The sequence below is a fragment of the Typopeltis vanoorti genome, chromosome 4 (assembly GCF_054136105.1).
Source record: "Typopeltis vanoorti isolate ZY-2024b chromosome 4, IOZ_Tvanoo_1.0, whole genome shotgun sequence".
NCBI classification, from domain to species: Eukaryota; Metazoa; Arthropoda; class Arachnida; order Uropygi; family Thelyphonidae; genus Typopeltis; species Typopeltis vanoorti.
The window spans coordinates 55,395,603-55,412,289 of NC_143552.1; the positions used below are offsets into that span (position 1 = coordinate 55,395,603).

The window sequence follows — 16,687 nt, forward strand, 5'->3', positions numbered from 1 at the left end:
GAAAAACAATCTTTAGGGCTTGGGAAAAAATCAAACACAACGTACTGTTTTCATGGAAGAGAACACTATCAGGTTTGTGAACTATGGTTAAGTTAACTTAAGCAGATGGCCTGGATGGCCAAGTGAATAACATCTCTTAATCAAGGTTAGCAACATATACACATCCTTTCAGATGTATATGTTGTTATGCATTAAAGGAAGGGTTATTACCCAGACTAGTTTTGACCCAAGGTCTCTTCTGTATTAATTAAATTCTGGTATCTTCCTGAGTCTGGCTCCTAATGAAGTGACCTCAAATAAAGAGTAAAACTGGTCTAGGTAGTAATCCTTCCTATAATTTATTTCCTATTTCTTCCTTTATTTATTTATATTTAGTGTACTTAAATGTTTTGTTTTCCTTGTAATTGTTTGTACTTTTTCTTTTATTTTCAGTTTGTGTGTCATCTTATTTTGACACTATTTTGAATAATTAACGATTACGCTAGTAGTTCCTCAGAAGTAAGGAATGATGGTGGATTCAGCTGCAGTCGCAAATGGCGTGTCGCCAAGTCCTCCGCCATTTAAGAACTCTATTACAAGTAATATATTAAGTGACTTTGTGGCATGCAGTACTTGCAGCATGTATGCATCTCGGGAATTGGATATGTGGCTTGTGAGAGGGGGGGGGGGTGCGCGTGTGCGTAAAGTGCAGACAGCGGGATGAAATAAATGCATTAGATATATCAATAACCAACCTTGTTGCTCCAGGAACGGGAAATGAATATAGGAAGACAAGTAGTGTGATAGGAGAGGAAGAAAGAAATATGAATGAGAAAATAATAGTTGATAGTGTGGAAGGCGTGAGTGACTGTGAAAGTTTAGGAGATGGTTTTGTTTGGGAGAGTGAATTTTGATTAAGAGTGACTGATCTGCAGAAGGAGATAGATGAGCTGAAAGAGGAGGTGGAATGTCTTGTGAATGAGAGGAGAAGTATGAAAGATGAGAGTAGGAGAATGGAAGAGATAAATGCAAGACGAATCAGAGTAGGGGATAGAGAGAATTTTGGGAGTGATAGAAGAGGAGAGAAGGAAACAGTAGGAGAGAGAGGTATGGGAGTGCTAGAAGAGGAGAGAATGGAAACAGTAGAAGAGAGGAAATGAGAGAGAGGTATGGGAGTGCTCGAAGAGGAGAGAATGGAAACAGCAGGAAAGACGGAATGAGAGAGAGGTATGGGAGTGCTAGAAGAGGAGAGAATGAAAACAGTAAGAGAGATGGAATGAGAGAGAGGTATGGGAGTGCTAGAAGAGGAGAGAATGGAAACAGTAGGAGAGAGGGAAGGAGAGAGAGAGGTATGGGAATGAAAGAAGAGGAGAGAGGGAATGGTAAGAGGTATAATGTATGGAGACTCAATGATCTATGGTGTTCAAGATAGGATGCATTAGGAGTGTTTGCCAGGAGGAACGATAGAAAGTGTGGCTATGGCAATTAAGAGAGGTGAAAGGGTGGATGAGATGATTGTGATGGTATGGGATGGTACCTTACATTACATTACTTGAGTGGTAATGTAAGTCGGGCAGCGAGAGATAGAAGGAGGAACGATAGAAAGTGTGGCTATGGCAATTAAGAGAGGTGAAAGGGTGGATGAGATGATTGTGATGGTATGGGATGGTACCTTACATTACGTTACTTGAGTGGTAATGTAAGTCGGGCAGCGAGAGATATGAGATTTTTGTTGATGCTGTACGGAAGAAGACAGAGAGAGGAAACACAGTGTGCGTATTGCCTAGGTATGATAATGACGAGCTGAGCAGAAGAGCAATAATATTGAATGAATATTATTGAATGAATTGACATAATAGCTAGAATGTGTGACAAGAGAGGAATGGAATATGTGGAAGCTTGGAGTGCGTTTGAGGACAGAGAGGAATTGTATGCAAGAGACCGCTTACATTTGAATGAGTAAGGACATAGGCATCTGGAGAGATTGCTGTTCTGAACGAGTCAGTGTGTCCCAGGGAGGATAGTAGTAGGGGTGGCCTCTTGTGGGAATGGTTACTTGGGAATTGGGGGACAATATCAGGTAACACTAAGCCCAGTGAAGTCTAGAGGAGATAATGCTGGGTATAGAAATAACAGCATTTATATGCTTTATACTAATGCCAGGAGTATCCGGAATAAGGGAGAGGAATTGGTGGCGCAGATAGCATCAGCATGGCCAAAAATTATTGGGATCATTGAGACATGGTTAACAGAAGAGGATATAATAACAGGAATAGAAGTCACTGGGTACAGCATTTTTCGGCAGGATAGGAAGGGAAAGAGTGGTGGTGGAGTACTGCTTATGATAAGTGATGACCTATATCCCCTATGAGTGGAGGCTTTGGAAAGCAGTGACACTAATGATTTTGAAAGCATATGGTGTGAGGTAGAGGTGGGCAAGACAGGTTTTTTGGTAGGGTGTTGCTACAGACTCAGAAGCACAGAGGGTGGGGACCAGAAGATGTTTAGACAGTTGAGTTTGGCAAGTGCAAGAAAAATGATTGTTATGGGAGATTTTAACTACAGTAGTATAAATTGGGGAGAGGAAGATGCATGTAGCAATAAGGGAATGTAATTTCTAGAATTCTTAAGGGAAAAATATCTTAGGCAACATGTAATAGAGAGAACAAGAGGTTCGAGAGTTTTGGATTTGGTTATAGCATCAGAAGAATTGACAATAACTGAGATGACATCTCTCCCACCAGTTGGAGAGAGTGACCATATAGTTTTGACTTGGAAAATGAATAGACATGCAGGAGTATCAAAGAGACGGGAACATATGTGAAATTATAAGGTAGATGATTATAATAGTCTAAGACGTCAACTTGGGAAAGTTTCATGGAGGAAGAAATTGGAAGGCCGGGATATCATTAGTGCTTGGGAAATTGTGAAAAAATATTTGTTAGCAGCAATAGTAAGTTGTATACCACGAGTGAAGAAGAGAACACAATTTGGAGTAAAGTGGATGACAAACAATATTAAACAGGAATTGCATGAGAAAAAGAGGCTATGGAAGAGATATAAGGAGACAAGTGAAGAAAAGATGTATGAAGAATATAAGACACGGGCCAGAAGAGTGACTAGTATCTTAAGGAAGACAAAACTGGAATATGAGAGGAGATTGGCTCTAAGATCCAAAGAAAATCCTAGGGAATTTTTTAGCTATGTGGCCAGTAGGAGGAGAAATAACTGTGGAAGAATGATATTGTGGGATAAAAATGGGAATAGAGAGACTGATGCAGAGGACATAATGGAATTGTTCCATAATGGAAATACTCCAATAAAGAACACTTTATTGGAGTATTTCATCCAGGAGGAGTCAGTTTTAATACTAGAGGGATATGGCAGGTTCGAGGTTTAGAGGTACAGGAGGAGAGTGTGTTTCAAATACTGAGTACTTTGGTTGTCAGTAAAGCTGTGGGACTGGATGGTATTTCACCACGAGTTTTGAGAGATGTGCTTGGGAACTGACAGTGCCTTTGACCTGGCTTTTCACTGAAAGTCTGGCTGCACGAAAGATGTCCATGGAATGGAAGGAAGGTAAGATAGTGCCATTGCATAAGGGCGGTAGCAGACTGGAAGTGTCTAATTATAAGCCAGTTTGTGTGTCATCAGTAGTTGTTACGATCTTGGAGAAAGTAGTCAGGGACCATATACAACATTGGTCAGATGAGGGTAATGTTATCTGTGATTTGTGAAGGGGTGCTCTTGTTGACAGGGTGCCACATGATAAGCTGATATTTAAGTTGCAGCACATGGGTCTGGATGTGAGATTGGTCAACTGGATTCAGGATTGGTTGTCCGATAGGTATCAGTGAGTTGTGTATGGTGGGGCAGTTTCAAGGAGGCAGAGGGTTACAAGTGGGATCCCACAGGGCTCAGTACTGGGACCTTTATTGTTTAACCTTTATATCAGTGACATTGCCAGTGGATTGCAAGTGGATATTCAGTTATTTGCGGATGATGCAAAGCTGGGAAGGGTTATTAGTAATGGTGCAGATGTGGTAGCCCTGCAAGAGGATTTGAATAAGCTAGATAGATGGGCAAATGAATGGGTGTTGTCAGTTTAATGCAGCAAAATGTAAGGTCTTATACAATGGAATGCTGCACACTCTATGGGAGGAGTTATACTGAAGGAAGTAGGGGAGACAAAAGATCTGGGGTTGATGATTGATAGAAACCTGAAATTTAGGAGACATATTGCGAAGGTGGTGAAGGTAACATTCCATTGTATAAGACTTTGATCAGACCACACTTAGACTATTGTTCTCAGATTTGGTCCACAGGATTTGAAGGGGGTAAATTAACTGTGAAAAGGGTACAAAGGCAAATAACAAAGATAGTTTCAGGACTGTACAATGTTAGTTATGAGGATTGGCTGAGGGAATGTGGACTGCATAGTTTGGTGGATAGAAGAAGCAGAGGTGATATGATTGAGACTTTTAAACTGTTGAAAGGTGGTTACAGGGTTGACACTGAGGAGTCCTTTAGCTTGGTTGAACAGAAGGAAAGAGTGATGACAAGAGGCCATCCCTGGAAGTACGAAAGGAAACCGTGAGCAAGAGGGTGAGGAGTGGTTTCTTTTCATGGAGGGTGGTTGAACCATGGAATGCATTGCCTGATGGAGTGGTGAGTGAGAACAGTCAATGAGTTTAAGGAGTGGTATGATAGACTTTGTGTTTCTTGGGGGGGGGACTCCCCTCGATGAGTCTTGACAGACTTTATGTTCTTAGGAAGAACCCCCCACGATGAGTCTTTTGACTCCATGGAGGCCTGGACAATAATAATAATAATACACAGCAATATACATGCTGTGTTAATATAAGGGTTACTACCCATAGTCAAATATCATCTACTCCAACTGCCTTTGCACATTTCAGGCTTTTGATGATTTTTCTACTTCAAGTATGGATATGTATTGATGATTTCAAGCCTGTTGAGTGTTTTTTTACCACTGTGCTATCACTGATTATTTCATTTAGCAATTTTTCAAAGTAATTACTCCATACATCAAGGATATCTTTTTCTCCAGTTTTCATATCACCTTTATCATCTCTAATTCCTTTTAAAGCACTCTTTCCTCCATTTCTGAGCTTTTCCAACAACCTCCAGAATATCTTGCCACCTTCCTGATATTTATTTTCAATGTTCTTACAAAAGTTTTCCCATGAGTTTTTTAGCTAGTTTCACACAGTGTTTAGCTTTCTTACATTTGTCTCTGTATTCTCCAAGAGCACAAGCTGACTTATTTGCCAGGAATTTTGATATACTTTCTTCTTTTCTTTCACCACCTCTTTAACTTCCTGTGTCCACAATGGAGTTCTGATTTTTCTATCCTTGCAGAAAACCTCGCCACATGCATCTCTGGCTGAATCAATCAATGTTTTCTTCAGGATTTGCCGCTGAATCGTCAAGGTTTGGTTCCTGTTCTCAAATACTTTAATTTTTTATTGAATAATGTTTGCATATTTTAGTCTACAGCAGTGGCAGCTTGTACATAAGCACTGCGACACTGCAGCACCCGCAAGGAAAAAAACGAAAAAATTTAATTTTGTTCGTGTTTATAAATAATAACAATGCTTACAACATTACATAAATGCAATACAACATGTTAAAGGTTACAGCTTATGTTTCGACGTTGACTTAATAATTGGAATTGATCAATTAACACTTTAGATTGTGAAACAAATGTACTGCAATCTAACGCAGTGTCAGAATTATCACGTTCGGCCAGTTGCAGCTAGACTCGCAAAAATTCGTTTGCACTTGTCACTGCACATGACAAGTGAATCCGACACTACTCGTTGATCAGTGTCGCTAATCAACGAGTAGTGTCGGATTCACTTGTTTTATTTAAATAAAAGTTTTGTATCTCACAGAAATAACGCCCGCAAGCATACAATTTATTATTGGCATCTGTTCGTGGCGAGGGCGAAATACTTTTGGTAAATCTTATTTTATTCTGTTAAAATAACATATAATTATTTATTTATTATAGATCCAAGGCTGAATTATGATGAGTGTCACTGTTAAAAATATGAAAAGACATATTTTCTCAATTATCGTTACATGAAACAAAATGCATGCACCGATCTAACGCAGTGTCGGAATGTTGAAACCGATATTGCTTGTTGAGAGCAGTGTTGCTGGAGATAAATTGTATGCTTGCGTGCGTTATTTCTGTGTACAAAGCTTTTATTATTGGTGTGTGTTCGGGTTGACAGTGAAATATTTTTAATAAAGCAATTTTTGTAATATGTAAATTTTCTTATTAATAAATTAGTTACTGATTAGGAAAAAATAAATTATTTCTCTTATTCTGTATATGCAGCACCCCCCACTTTAAATTTTCATGGCTGCCACTGGTCTACAGTTCACATCTGAGAGCTGCTCAACTTTTATTCACTTTAAAACTTTCTTATACGTTGTTCTTTTCAATATGAAATTCAATTTTATCCTACTCAAGACTAAATGGTGATCACTTCCAATTTCAAATTCTCTGTACACTAGAGTGTACAGAGGATTTGAAATTGGAAGGGAGAAAACATAACTGTCAACAATAACATAGTCAATGAGACTTTCTTATTCCTTGCCTCTTCTGTCCATGTGAATTTGTGCACATTTTTATGTTGGAACATTGTGTTGGTAATAACCAGTCCATGTCCTGAGCAGAAATCCAACAGGAATTTGTCATTATTATTAGCTTTGCTATTTTCTCCAAATTTTCCCAAAATATTTTTGTATGTCTGACAATCATTTCCTACTCTGTTATTTAGATTAAGATCCCTAACAAGGACCAACTTTTCCTTTTTCATTGTGTCAGTTGCTTTCTCTAAAGCTTGAAAAATTTCCTTCACTTCTACCTTAGCAGAACCTTCTTTGGGACCACAGGCCCAAATAAGTCTCTTTGACCATATTCCCATTCTGATATTTGCTTACATCACTACTTGATATTGCCTGCCATTCAAGAAAATTAGCCTCATAATTTTCCCAGAAATGTTGTATTATTTCTGGGAAAATTCCCATGTTACTCCTCTAAAATAAACTATTATTTTTAGGGCTAATATAGCCTATTTTTGTTTAGGAGTGCCCTTTTTTTACAATGTCATTGGCTTTTTACTCAAATCTTAGGGCATTACTGATGTGTTATAAAACTAATATATGAAAAATAATATAGGAGGAAAATTCGGACATGCATTTTTTGGATGTTGTTGGCGGTCTCCTTATCCCAGTGATATGCATTCATCTGCTGTTAAGCTATTAAAGGAAGGGGGTTTGGGAAAAGAGTGTGTGTGGGGGGGAGAGGTAAAGCAATATGCTGGAATTATCTGAAAAAAAAAAAACAGGTTTTTTTATGTGTATAATATTATTATTAAGGGTGGATAGGGAGTGTTTGGGAGGGGAGGGGTTGAGAGAAGGATCTGAGAATAGAAACTTTTTTGGGGAAGAGGAAGGATCGATGGGAAAAGGTCAAGTGTGGTAGTAATGGGCTGTGAACTGTTTCAACAGTGCGTCGTCTTCGGAACTCGTAGGGAAAGTGGAAGCTATGCTGCGTTGGCTTGGTGTTTCTGTTTTCAGTGTGCTTGTGTTATCTCCTATTGGTCAGAATTGTGACCTAATTTTTATGTTATGATGCTTCCAACTCTTGGAGATTATGTAGTGTTGGTGGAGTTTTTATTGAGTTTTCGTCACATTTTATGGCTATCGTTTCCGATATTCTAAGCATTGTTTTGCTATCTTGCATGTCTAATATTATGGCCTTGTTGATTTATGGGGTATGTTTCTGTTCAAGGGCATGGACTGCTATTTCTGTTTTCCCTGTACTTTGTATTCTGTTTTTCTTTTTGCTGTCTTGGCTGTTCGGCTGATGTTTTCATGATGCAAGCTTCCCAAATTTGGGACAGTCTCATGCACCCAAATTTGTTAAGGTTTGGGAAGTTTTTTAGAGCTGAGGCTGATTCTATGAACAATCTTTCGTATTTATGTTTGCTGCAGTTAAAGCGGCTTTCTTCCATCGCATTCTGTGGCAGGTACCAGAGCATGGTCCGCAAGTCCCGAATGGCTATATTGGTGAAACCGGATGTAGTCTTTGTGTTCGGATATCCTGATATTAACTGTCCTGCCTGCTTGGCCATAGTAGGAGAGTTTACAGATGCAAGGGACTTGTATACTCCAGGTAGGTCAAGGGGAAGTGGCTAGTCTCCAGCGGAGCAGATAAGGGATGCCAATTTTTTATATGATTTGCAACAGGTCATCAGACCATATTTCTTTAGGATTTTGGTTAACTTTTCAGAAGGGCCCTGGATGTAAGGAACGGTGATAGATTTAGTGTAATCTTTGTTATGAAGTGGGGGGGGGGTGGAATTGTGGTTCATTGGTTTTAATATTTTCTGGATTTTTTGGGGGATTGTAGCCATTTGCTAAGAATGTTCTTCTCGTGGAAAGTCTTAAATGTTGGTTATGCATTTTTACTAAATAGCTTAAGGAAATTACAATGTATACTAGGATATACATTAAAATAAATTTTAATACACTTCCAATATTTCAGCAATGTCACGTTGCCATTTTCACAGGAACTTAAAAACAAGACACGTGCACGCAAGTACAGCAAACAAGGACAAAGCGGGAAGCCATTCTTTCTCCTACAAGTCCTGATGGTGTCCCCTAGCAGGTAATGCTGATATTCTTGGGTGATTGGGCTAAAGGTTTTCTGATGTAGGTTTCCCAAATTTGGGGCAATCTCATGCAACCAAATTTGTTGAGCTCTGGATTGTTTCATTGGGCTGAGGCTGATTCCACGAAAAGCTTTTCATATTTGAATTTACTACGGTGTATTATCGTGGCTTTCTTCCACCATATTCTATGGCAGGTATCCAGCGCATGGTCTGCAAGACCAGAGTGGCTGTATTGGTGAAACCGGATGTAGTCGTTGTGTTCTAAAATTCCGATATTAGCTGTCCTCCCTGTTTGGCCAAAGTAGGACAGCTTACATTACAGCTGCAAGGGACCTGGTATACACCAGGTAGGTCTGCGGGGGGGGGGGGGGTGTCTTTAGTAGAGCGGATAAGGGATGCCAATTTCTTATATGGTCTGTAACAAGAAGTTAAGTCATGTTTTTTTAGAAATTCTGTAATTTTTTCCAAGGTGCCTCGGATATAACAAATAAGTTTAGCTCTGTTGTGTAGTGTCTTAATGACTCCATATTGTTGTGAGGGGGGGGGGGGGTGAATGTATCTGTCTGTATGGGTGGGTTTTCTATAGACTGAGAAAACCAAGGTTCCATCAAGCTGGCAGGTGACTAGTGTGTCTAAGAAAGGAAGGCAGTTGTTTTTTTCTTCTTCCAGGGTGAATTTGATTCTGGGGTGTTGGTTATTTAAGTGTTAGGAAGGAGAGGAGTGCATTGGAGCCATGTGGCCAAACAGCAAACATATCATCAACATAGTGAAGCCATATGGTTGGTTTTTGTGGGGCAGAGTTTAAAGTTTTCTCTTCAAAAGTCTCCATATAAAAGTTGGCCAAGGGTGAGGAGAGTGGAGAACCCATGGCTGTCCCCTCTATTTGTTTGTAGAATTTTCCTTGACAAACAAAATAGCCTGAGTTCATTGTGAATTGAAATAGGGCTGTGATATCGGGAGGAAATTTAGCTTGGATTAGCTCTAACGATTCTTTGAGTGGGACACTTGGGAATAAGGAGGAGACATCAAAACTGACCATTACGTCAGTGTGTTTGAGTGTAAGGTTTTTCTATGCTGGCTTTGAAGTGGGCTGAGTTTTTTTATGTGTGAAGGTGTGTTACCAGTATAGTGTGTGTGAGAGCTTTGGCCAAATGTTTAGCTAGTTTGTACGTGGGGGGGAATCTATGGCATCCACTATGGGACATAATGGCACATTTTTCTTATGTATTTTTGGGAGTCCATAAATATGGGGGGGGGAGTATGGAGTTAAATGGTTTTAATTTGTTAGTGACTTCTACAGGCCAAGAAGTGACCTTCTTAAGGAGCCTGTGGAGTTTTCTAATTTGCGAGTTGGTAGGATTGTACTCGATAGGGAGATAGGTAGACCGATCTAACAATAGAGCATTCAGCTTACCTGCGTAATCCTTTTGGTTAAGCAATACTGTGGCTTTCCTTTTATCTGCTTTGGTGATTATTATTTCCTTGTTTTTCTTTAATTCTAGTAGAGATTTAATTTCCTTACTGGGCATGTTAGTTTTTGGTGATTTTGCTTTGGTCAGAACACAAGCCACATCCAGTCTAATATCGTTGGCGTTTGGAAGGTGTCGTATCCCGCATTCAATTTGTATCATAATATCTTCAGCAGGTATTCTTCTGGGAGCAATGGCGAAGTTGTGGCCACACGAGAGAGCGTCGAGTGCTTCAGGTTTCACATACAAATTAGCCAAAGCATTCACACACACTATACTGGCAACACATCATCATATACAAAAAAACTCAGCCCACTTCAAAAACCAGTATAAAAAACCTCCCACTCCAACACACTGACATAATGGTCAGTTTCGATGTCTCTTCCCTATTCAGAAATGTCCTACTCAAAGATACCTTCTCTATCACCATTCCTTACATCAGGGGGGGGGGGGGAACCTCTGAAAAGTTAACCAGAATTTCAGAACACAAGGTGGTTTCACCAATACCATGCACCGGATACCCACCATAGAATACGGCGGAAGAAAGCCACAATAATACACCGTAGTAAATTCAAATATGAAAGGCTTTTCATGGAATCAGCCTCAGCCCTAAGAAACAATCCAAACCTCAACAAATTTGGTTGCATGAGACTGCCCCAAATTTGGAAAACTTACATCAGCAGACCTTCAGCCCCATCATCCAAGTATACCAATATTGCCCGCTAGGGGGCACCATCAGGACTTTTAGGAGAAAGAATAGCTTCCTGCTTCATCCTCATTTACTGTTTGCTGTGCTTGCATGCACGTCTCTTGTTTTTAAGTTCCTGTGAAAATGGCAACGTGACGTTGCCGAAATATTGGAAGTGTATTAAAATTTATTTTAATGTATATCCTAGTATATATTGTTATTTCCTTAAGCTATTTAGTAAAAATTGCTAAGAATATGTTAATAATGTGGTTTAGTTCAGTAAACTTCAGTTCAGCATTAATTCCCCGACATACAAATTAGCCAAACATTTAGCCAAAGCGCTCACTGGCAACACTCAACATAATGATCAGTTTCGATGTCTCCTCCCTATTCAGAAATGTCCCACTTAAGCCATCCTTACATCGGGGGCACCTCTGAAAAGTTAACCAAAATCTTAAAGAAATATGGTCTGATGATCTGTTACAAATCATATAAAAAATTGGCATCTATTATCTGTTCCACCGAAGACTAAGACTAGCCACTTCCCTTAGACCTACCTGGAGTATACAGGTCCATTGCAGCTGTAAACTGTCCTACTATGGACAAACAGGCAGTACAGTTAATATCAGGATATCTGAACACAAAGACTACATCTGGTTTCACCAATATAGCCATTCAGGTCTTGCGGACCATGCTCTAGATACCCACCACAGAATACGATGGAAGAAAGCCACTTTACTATACCGCAGCAAACACAAATACGAAAGATTGTTGATAGAATCAGTCTTAGCTCTAAAAAACTTCCCAAACCTCAACAAATTTGGGTGCATGAGACTGCCCCAAATTTGAGAAGCTTGCATCATGAGAACATCAGCCCAACAGCCAACAAACCAATTTAACCCACCAGGGGGGCACCTTTTAGGACTCTAGGAAGAACGTTAGTTACTCTCTTCTGCCTCATTTGCTCGTTATTAGTGCCTGCATGCACTTATCATAGTTTTATGTTCCCATGAAGATGGCAATGTAACACTGCCAAAATATAGGAAGTATTGATTAAAGTTTTCTTTTAATTAATATTTCGTATACATTGTAATTTCCTGAAATAATTTAATAGTCTGAAGACCACAGATATGAGGAAAATTACAGTGGTGAACAAATGCCATTAATAGTAAAACCACATTCAAAATGAAAACCTATTAAAAAGAAAACTGATGGCGTTTGTAACCCTGTAGAAATGGCATATGGATCAGACCAAAGTGCTAGATCCCAAAGAAAGATCTTTTTAAGTTAGATTCTAGTTACTGGCTAAAAGAACTTTTTTTCTTTTAAGCCCTTCTCTCACCAATTTCCAAGTTAGTCAATCTCTGGCACAAGTGTCTGCTCTACTCTCTCGCCCATGCCAATTAAAAATCAGTGATAGCCTTGAGCCAGCTATATGTGAGTTGCTAATGGTAGAGATTGGCTCCACCAATCGTCAAAAGTCAGGGCTAAATAGCTCTACCTACTCCGTTTGTGAAATAAAAGGTGTAGAAGAAAACTAATTTTAATAATATCAAGGAATTAAACAAGTGGAGATAATCAAAGGTGGCCACTTAAACAAATCAGGAGATCATAGAAACAGTAGCAAAATATTTAGAAAATACAGTTAGGACTACAGAGAAGAAACAAAAGTTAATTAAAATAGAGAACCTATCAAGTAACAGGTTAATTTGAAATAAAAATTATTAGAAAATTATCAAAATAAATGCATTCACCAAAGCCCTGTATATTCATCAAGTATACACTGGAATTGTTAGTGATGTTTTACACTATCAATAAGTTTTAAGTTATTTTTCTACATCATTATTCTTTACTAACCTCAACAAATGAAGATTATTTTGCAAGGAACAAAAAATAAATATATAAATACAGTTATTGACTTGATAATAATAAACTACACACACACACTTGTAAACTAAATATCAACAACACTGCTTTATAGAAACTACCATTTTTGTTTCTATAAAGCAGTGGTGGTGATATTTAGTAAGGTTGTAAAGGTTCAGGCTTGATGATATCTGATTACACATATTTAGCTTTAATATCGTTAACAGTGAACTCATTAGAATGACAAAGGAACAGTAGACAGTTATAGCTAATTTCTTTTAGAATAGCACTGATGCTAGGCAGCTTTGACCAGGACCATCTAGTACACTGACTGAGTTCACTATATCAGTGTTAACTGTAATGGGTATTGTTTACAGCATTTAAGTTAGTGAAGGGTAAGGGGGTAGAACAGGGGGAACATCCCTGGAAGCTGTATAAGGAGGATGTGAGCAGGGACATAATAATAATTATTATATGGTATCTCCACAGAGTATGGAGTCTCATCATGGAAGGCCCAAACTAAATATTTTACACACAAAATCTATTATACCTCTCCTTAAACTCATTCACCGTCAGGTAACTCACAAGTAATTCAGGCAATCCATTTCACTCATTTACCACTCTCCATGCAAAAAGTCTAGTCTGAATATTCTTACTAAAGACACTATTACACAACTTCCACAGATGACCCCTGGTTCTCTATCTGTCATATACTGAAAACTTTTCTTAGCATCAATTTTATAAAACCTCTAAGTTTCTATCTTGTCCCCTCTCTTCCGCCTACGAACTAAACCTTATAACACACGCACACACACCTTCTACCTATTCTCATAGGGAGCATTCCACAGACCTGTTCCCAGCTTGGTCACTAATCAATGAATCTTCTCAACCACTTCCTGATCCCAAGACCCAATCTGTGCACAGTAGTCAAGATGCAGCCGAATCATACTTATAAAGAGAGATAATAACATCCCTATCTTTACTTATTAGCATGTTTTTCAACATCCGAGCTATTTTTACTAACTTTTGCGATATGACCTCTGAACTTAAACTCTTTGTCCACCATTATCCCAAAATCTCAAGCCTCATCAATTTCCTGCAATCCAGTACCATCGATGTGATATACCACATGTAATGTTTTCAAACCCAAAGTGCATAACCTTACATTTTGATAATCGTTATCTTTGCCCACAATGAAAATTTATTTAAATCATCCTGCTGGATATGTATATCACCTTTATCAACTATTGCTCTCTCCAGTTTTGCATCATCAGCAAACAACTGAATATCTCCCCATTAAATCTTTTCCAATATCATTGATATACAAATTAAGGAAGAGCAGCCCTAGTACACAACCCTGAGGTATTCCACTAGTTACCCTCATTCTCCTATATTGTAGTCCTCTCTATAACATGTTGTTTCAGGTAATTATTCCTTAGCAACTATAGAAATTCTACTTCCATCTGGCCTTGCTTCATTTCCCCCCTCTAATCGTATGTCCCCATAGTTAAAATCTCCCATAATTCAGTCTGCACTCATACTAATCTGCCAAGACATCTACATCTCCCTGTGAACCCCCTGGTCTACAGCAGTACCCAACAATATATTTTGTCTTATTGGCCTCTATCTCACAGACAGCCTCAAATGAACCAGCTCCTTCAGACTTAAAAATCCCCTTTAATGTCATTGTTGGTTGTAGTTCTTCAGCTATCATCAGCAATACCCAACCTCCTGTCCTATTTCCTCTATCCTCCTTAAAAATACAATACCCATTACATTCTATCCCTGTAACTATATCGTTTTCTGTCAACTAGGTCTCACTGAAGCATATAATTTTTGGCCAAGTTGAATTGACCAATGCCATAAGGAGCAGGTTCTTTGCATGGAGAGTGGCTGGTGAATGAAATGCTTTATCTGACATTGTGTTGAATATAGATACATTAAATGAGTTTAAAGCATAGTTAGACAGGCTTTGTGTGTAACAGTGCGTGCCTCATGCAATGAGTCTCTTGACTCCATCAAGGTCTAGTTTTAATAATATAAATTTAATTATTGTATTTAGATAATTTTATTATTTTATTGTATTTCCGAGTTCATTTATTTTAATTTTATTTGTAATTTCATTTTATTTTGTAACCACCCATATGATAGTTCCCCAGCACGTGGCTCAGATCTTAAAAAATAATAACATTCCTTTGTTTAAACTGCACTTTGGGATTATGCACTGATGATGGCCTGTTAGTTTCAGGCTGAAATATTTACAGCAATGAATTATTTATTCTTTTGAATACATGTTTGTAATAATCATTACTATGACACAAGAGCTATTAAAAGCTGAAGGCACAAGTTCCTTGTGTCTGCAGCTTAGCCTACTTTGGAGAGACTAGTAGATCTGTTAATATCCATCTTGAAAAACACAAACACTACATTTATGATTATTGGTATAGGAAGTAGGGACTGGCAGACCACTGGATATTCTTTCACACAAGATTAAATAGATGAAAATAACCATCCTTCACTGAAGTTATTACAGGTCTGAGATTATTTTGAGGATTAGCAATAGCTATGAAGTGCACCTAAACAAGAATGGAAGCATTAATTTACCACATTTAGTCTGACTTCTCTCAATTAACTTTACTATTAACTGCTCCTCACAGAAGGCACCTTGTTAGAATGTTATTTACTTTTCAGCTAAAATGTGAATTGTTTCTGCAACAACCTAATTTTGTGTGTGTGTGTGTGTGTTTTACCAGTAATTTGTGCTCTGATGGTGACAGCAGTTAGAAAACAGCAAAATATTAGCATGTACTACATTAATTACTGTTTTTTTTTGCTTCTGGTGCTGTTCCTACCAAAGCACTTATGAATAACCACCAACACCTAAGCCTATCTACATGCATATAATGAAAGTTATCTGTACAATAAAGAATGCACATTTGTGTTAATACTTATTAAACTATCAAAATCTAACAATCTCATACTTACCAGGAATTTTCTTGTAAAATGGACACTTTTTACCTTTTATACTTTCATCAGCCCACTTTTCATTATATAGTGGGCTTTTTATATCAGCTGTGAATTTTTTAATTTTCCTTGGAAACATGTTTTGTGGAAATTTTGGCACTGGTATCTTTTTTTTTGGTGTTGGATCTTTAACAAATGTCATCCTTTTAATTTCTTTAGTATTCCCAGCTACCTGGAAAAAGGAAGTAATTGTTGTCTGAAGTTTTGTAGGAGTAGACTGAATTTTCAATGTAGGTTGGGTAGGTTTATTAGTAGCAAATAAATCACCCCTCTCTTTAGGATTAGATATTTTGGAAATTTCATTATCTTTAGACAGAATCTGCAATGAATGAGGAGATACTTTCAAAGTACCAGTGTCCTGAAAATTATTACTTTTAACATAACTACCACTTTCAGTATTGGAGAGCAAAACTGAAGCCATATTTAATGCATCTATTTCTTTTTTAATAGCCATCTTTTTACTTTTATTTTCATAACAATGTGTGACATTTTTGTTCTGTCTTTTAGGACTAGGATTTGGTTCCTCTTTCCTGTCTACTGGAGTGCATAAACCATTCTTAGTATTCATTAAATTCAAACTAAGCATATCATCATTTTCTCTACATGTATTAATTTCTGGTATACAAATTTCACCTTTTCTGACAGGATTAAATATTTGTTCATAAGAAGACGAAGGAGATGATTCACAATAAACTTTTGGACTACAGTAATTAGTAGAAGTGCTTGGAGAATATTCTGAAATATAAATATTTGTGTAAAAATTACTTTTAACCAAAATTTAAAAGTATCAAATTAAAAAAATAATAAATAAAAATAACCATCTGGATTAAAGATTTTTAATACTTAAGTGTACAGACTAAAATCATGTAAGTGTATATCAATATATTTTAAAATGAAAAAATGAGAACATAATGAGAAATACACTATTTTGTACTCATTCTTTTGAG

The 16,687-nt window shown here is 37.8% G+C and overlaps 1 protein-coding gene across 1 annotated transcript in view; it reads right to left on the reverse strand.

Moving 5' to 3' along the window:
- Window positions 1-16,687, reverse strand: part of LOC150107318 (uncharacterized) — a 123,033-nt gene that overhangs the window by 82,640 nt on the left and 23,706 nt on the right. Inside the window, exon 2 of the mRNA XM_090391184.1 lies at window positions 15,702-16,475. Within this exon, the coding sequence (XP_090247310.1) occupies window positions 15,702-16,475 (774 nt within the window). The remainder of the gene's footprint in view (window positions 1-15,701; window positions 16,476-16,687) is intronic.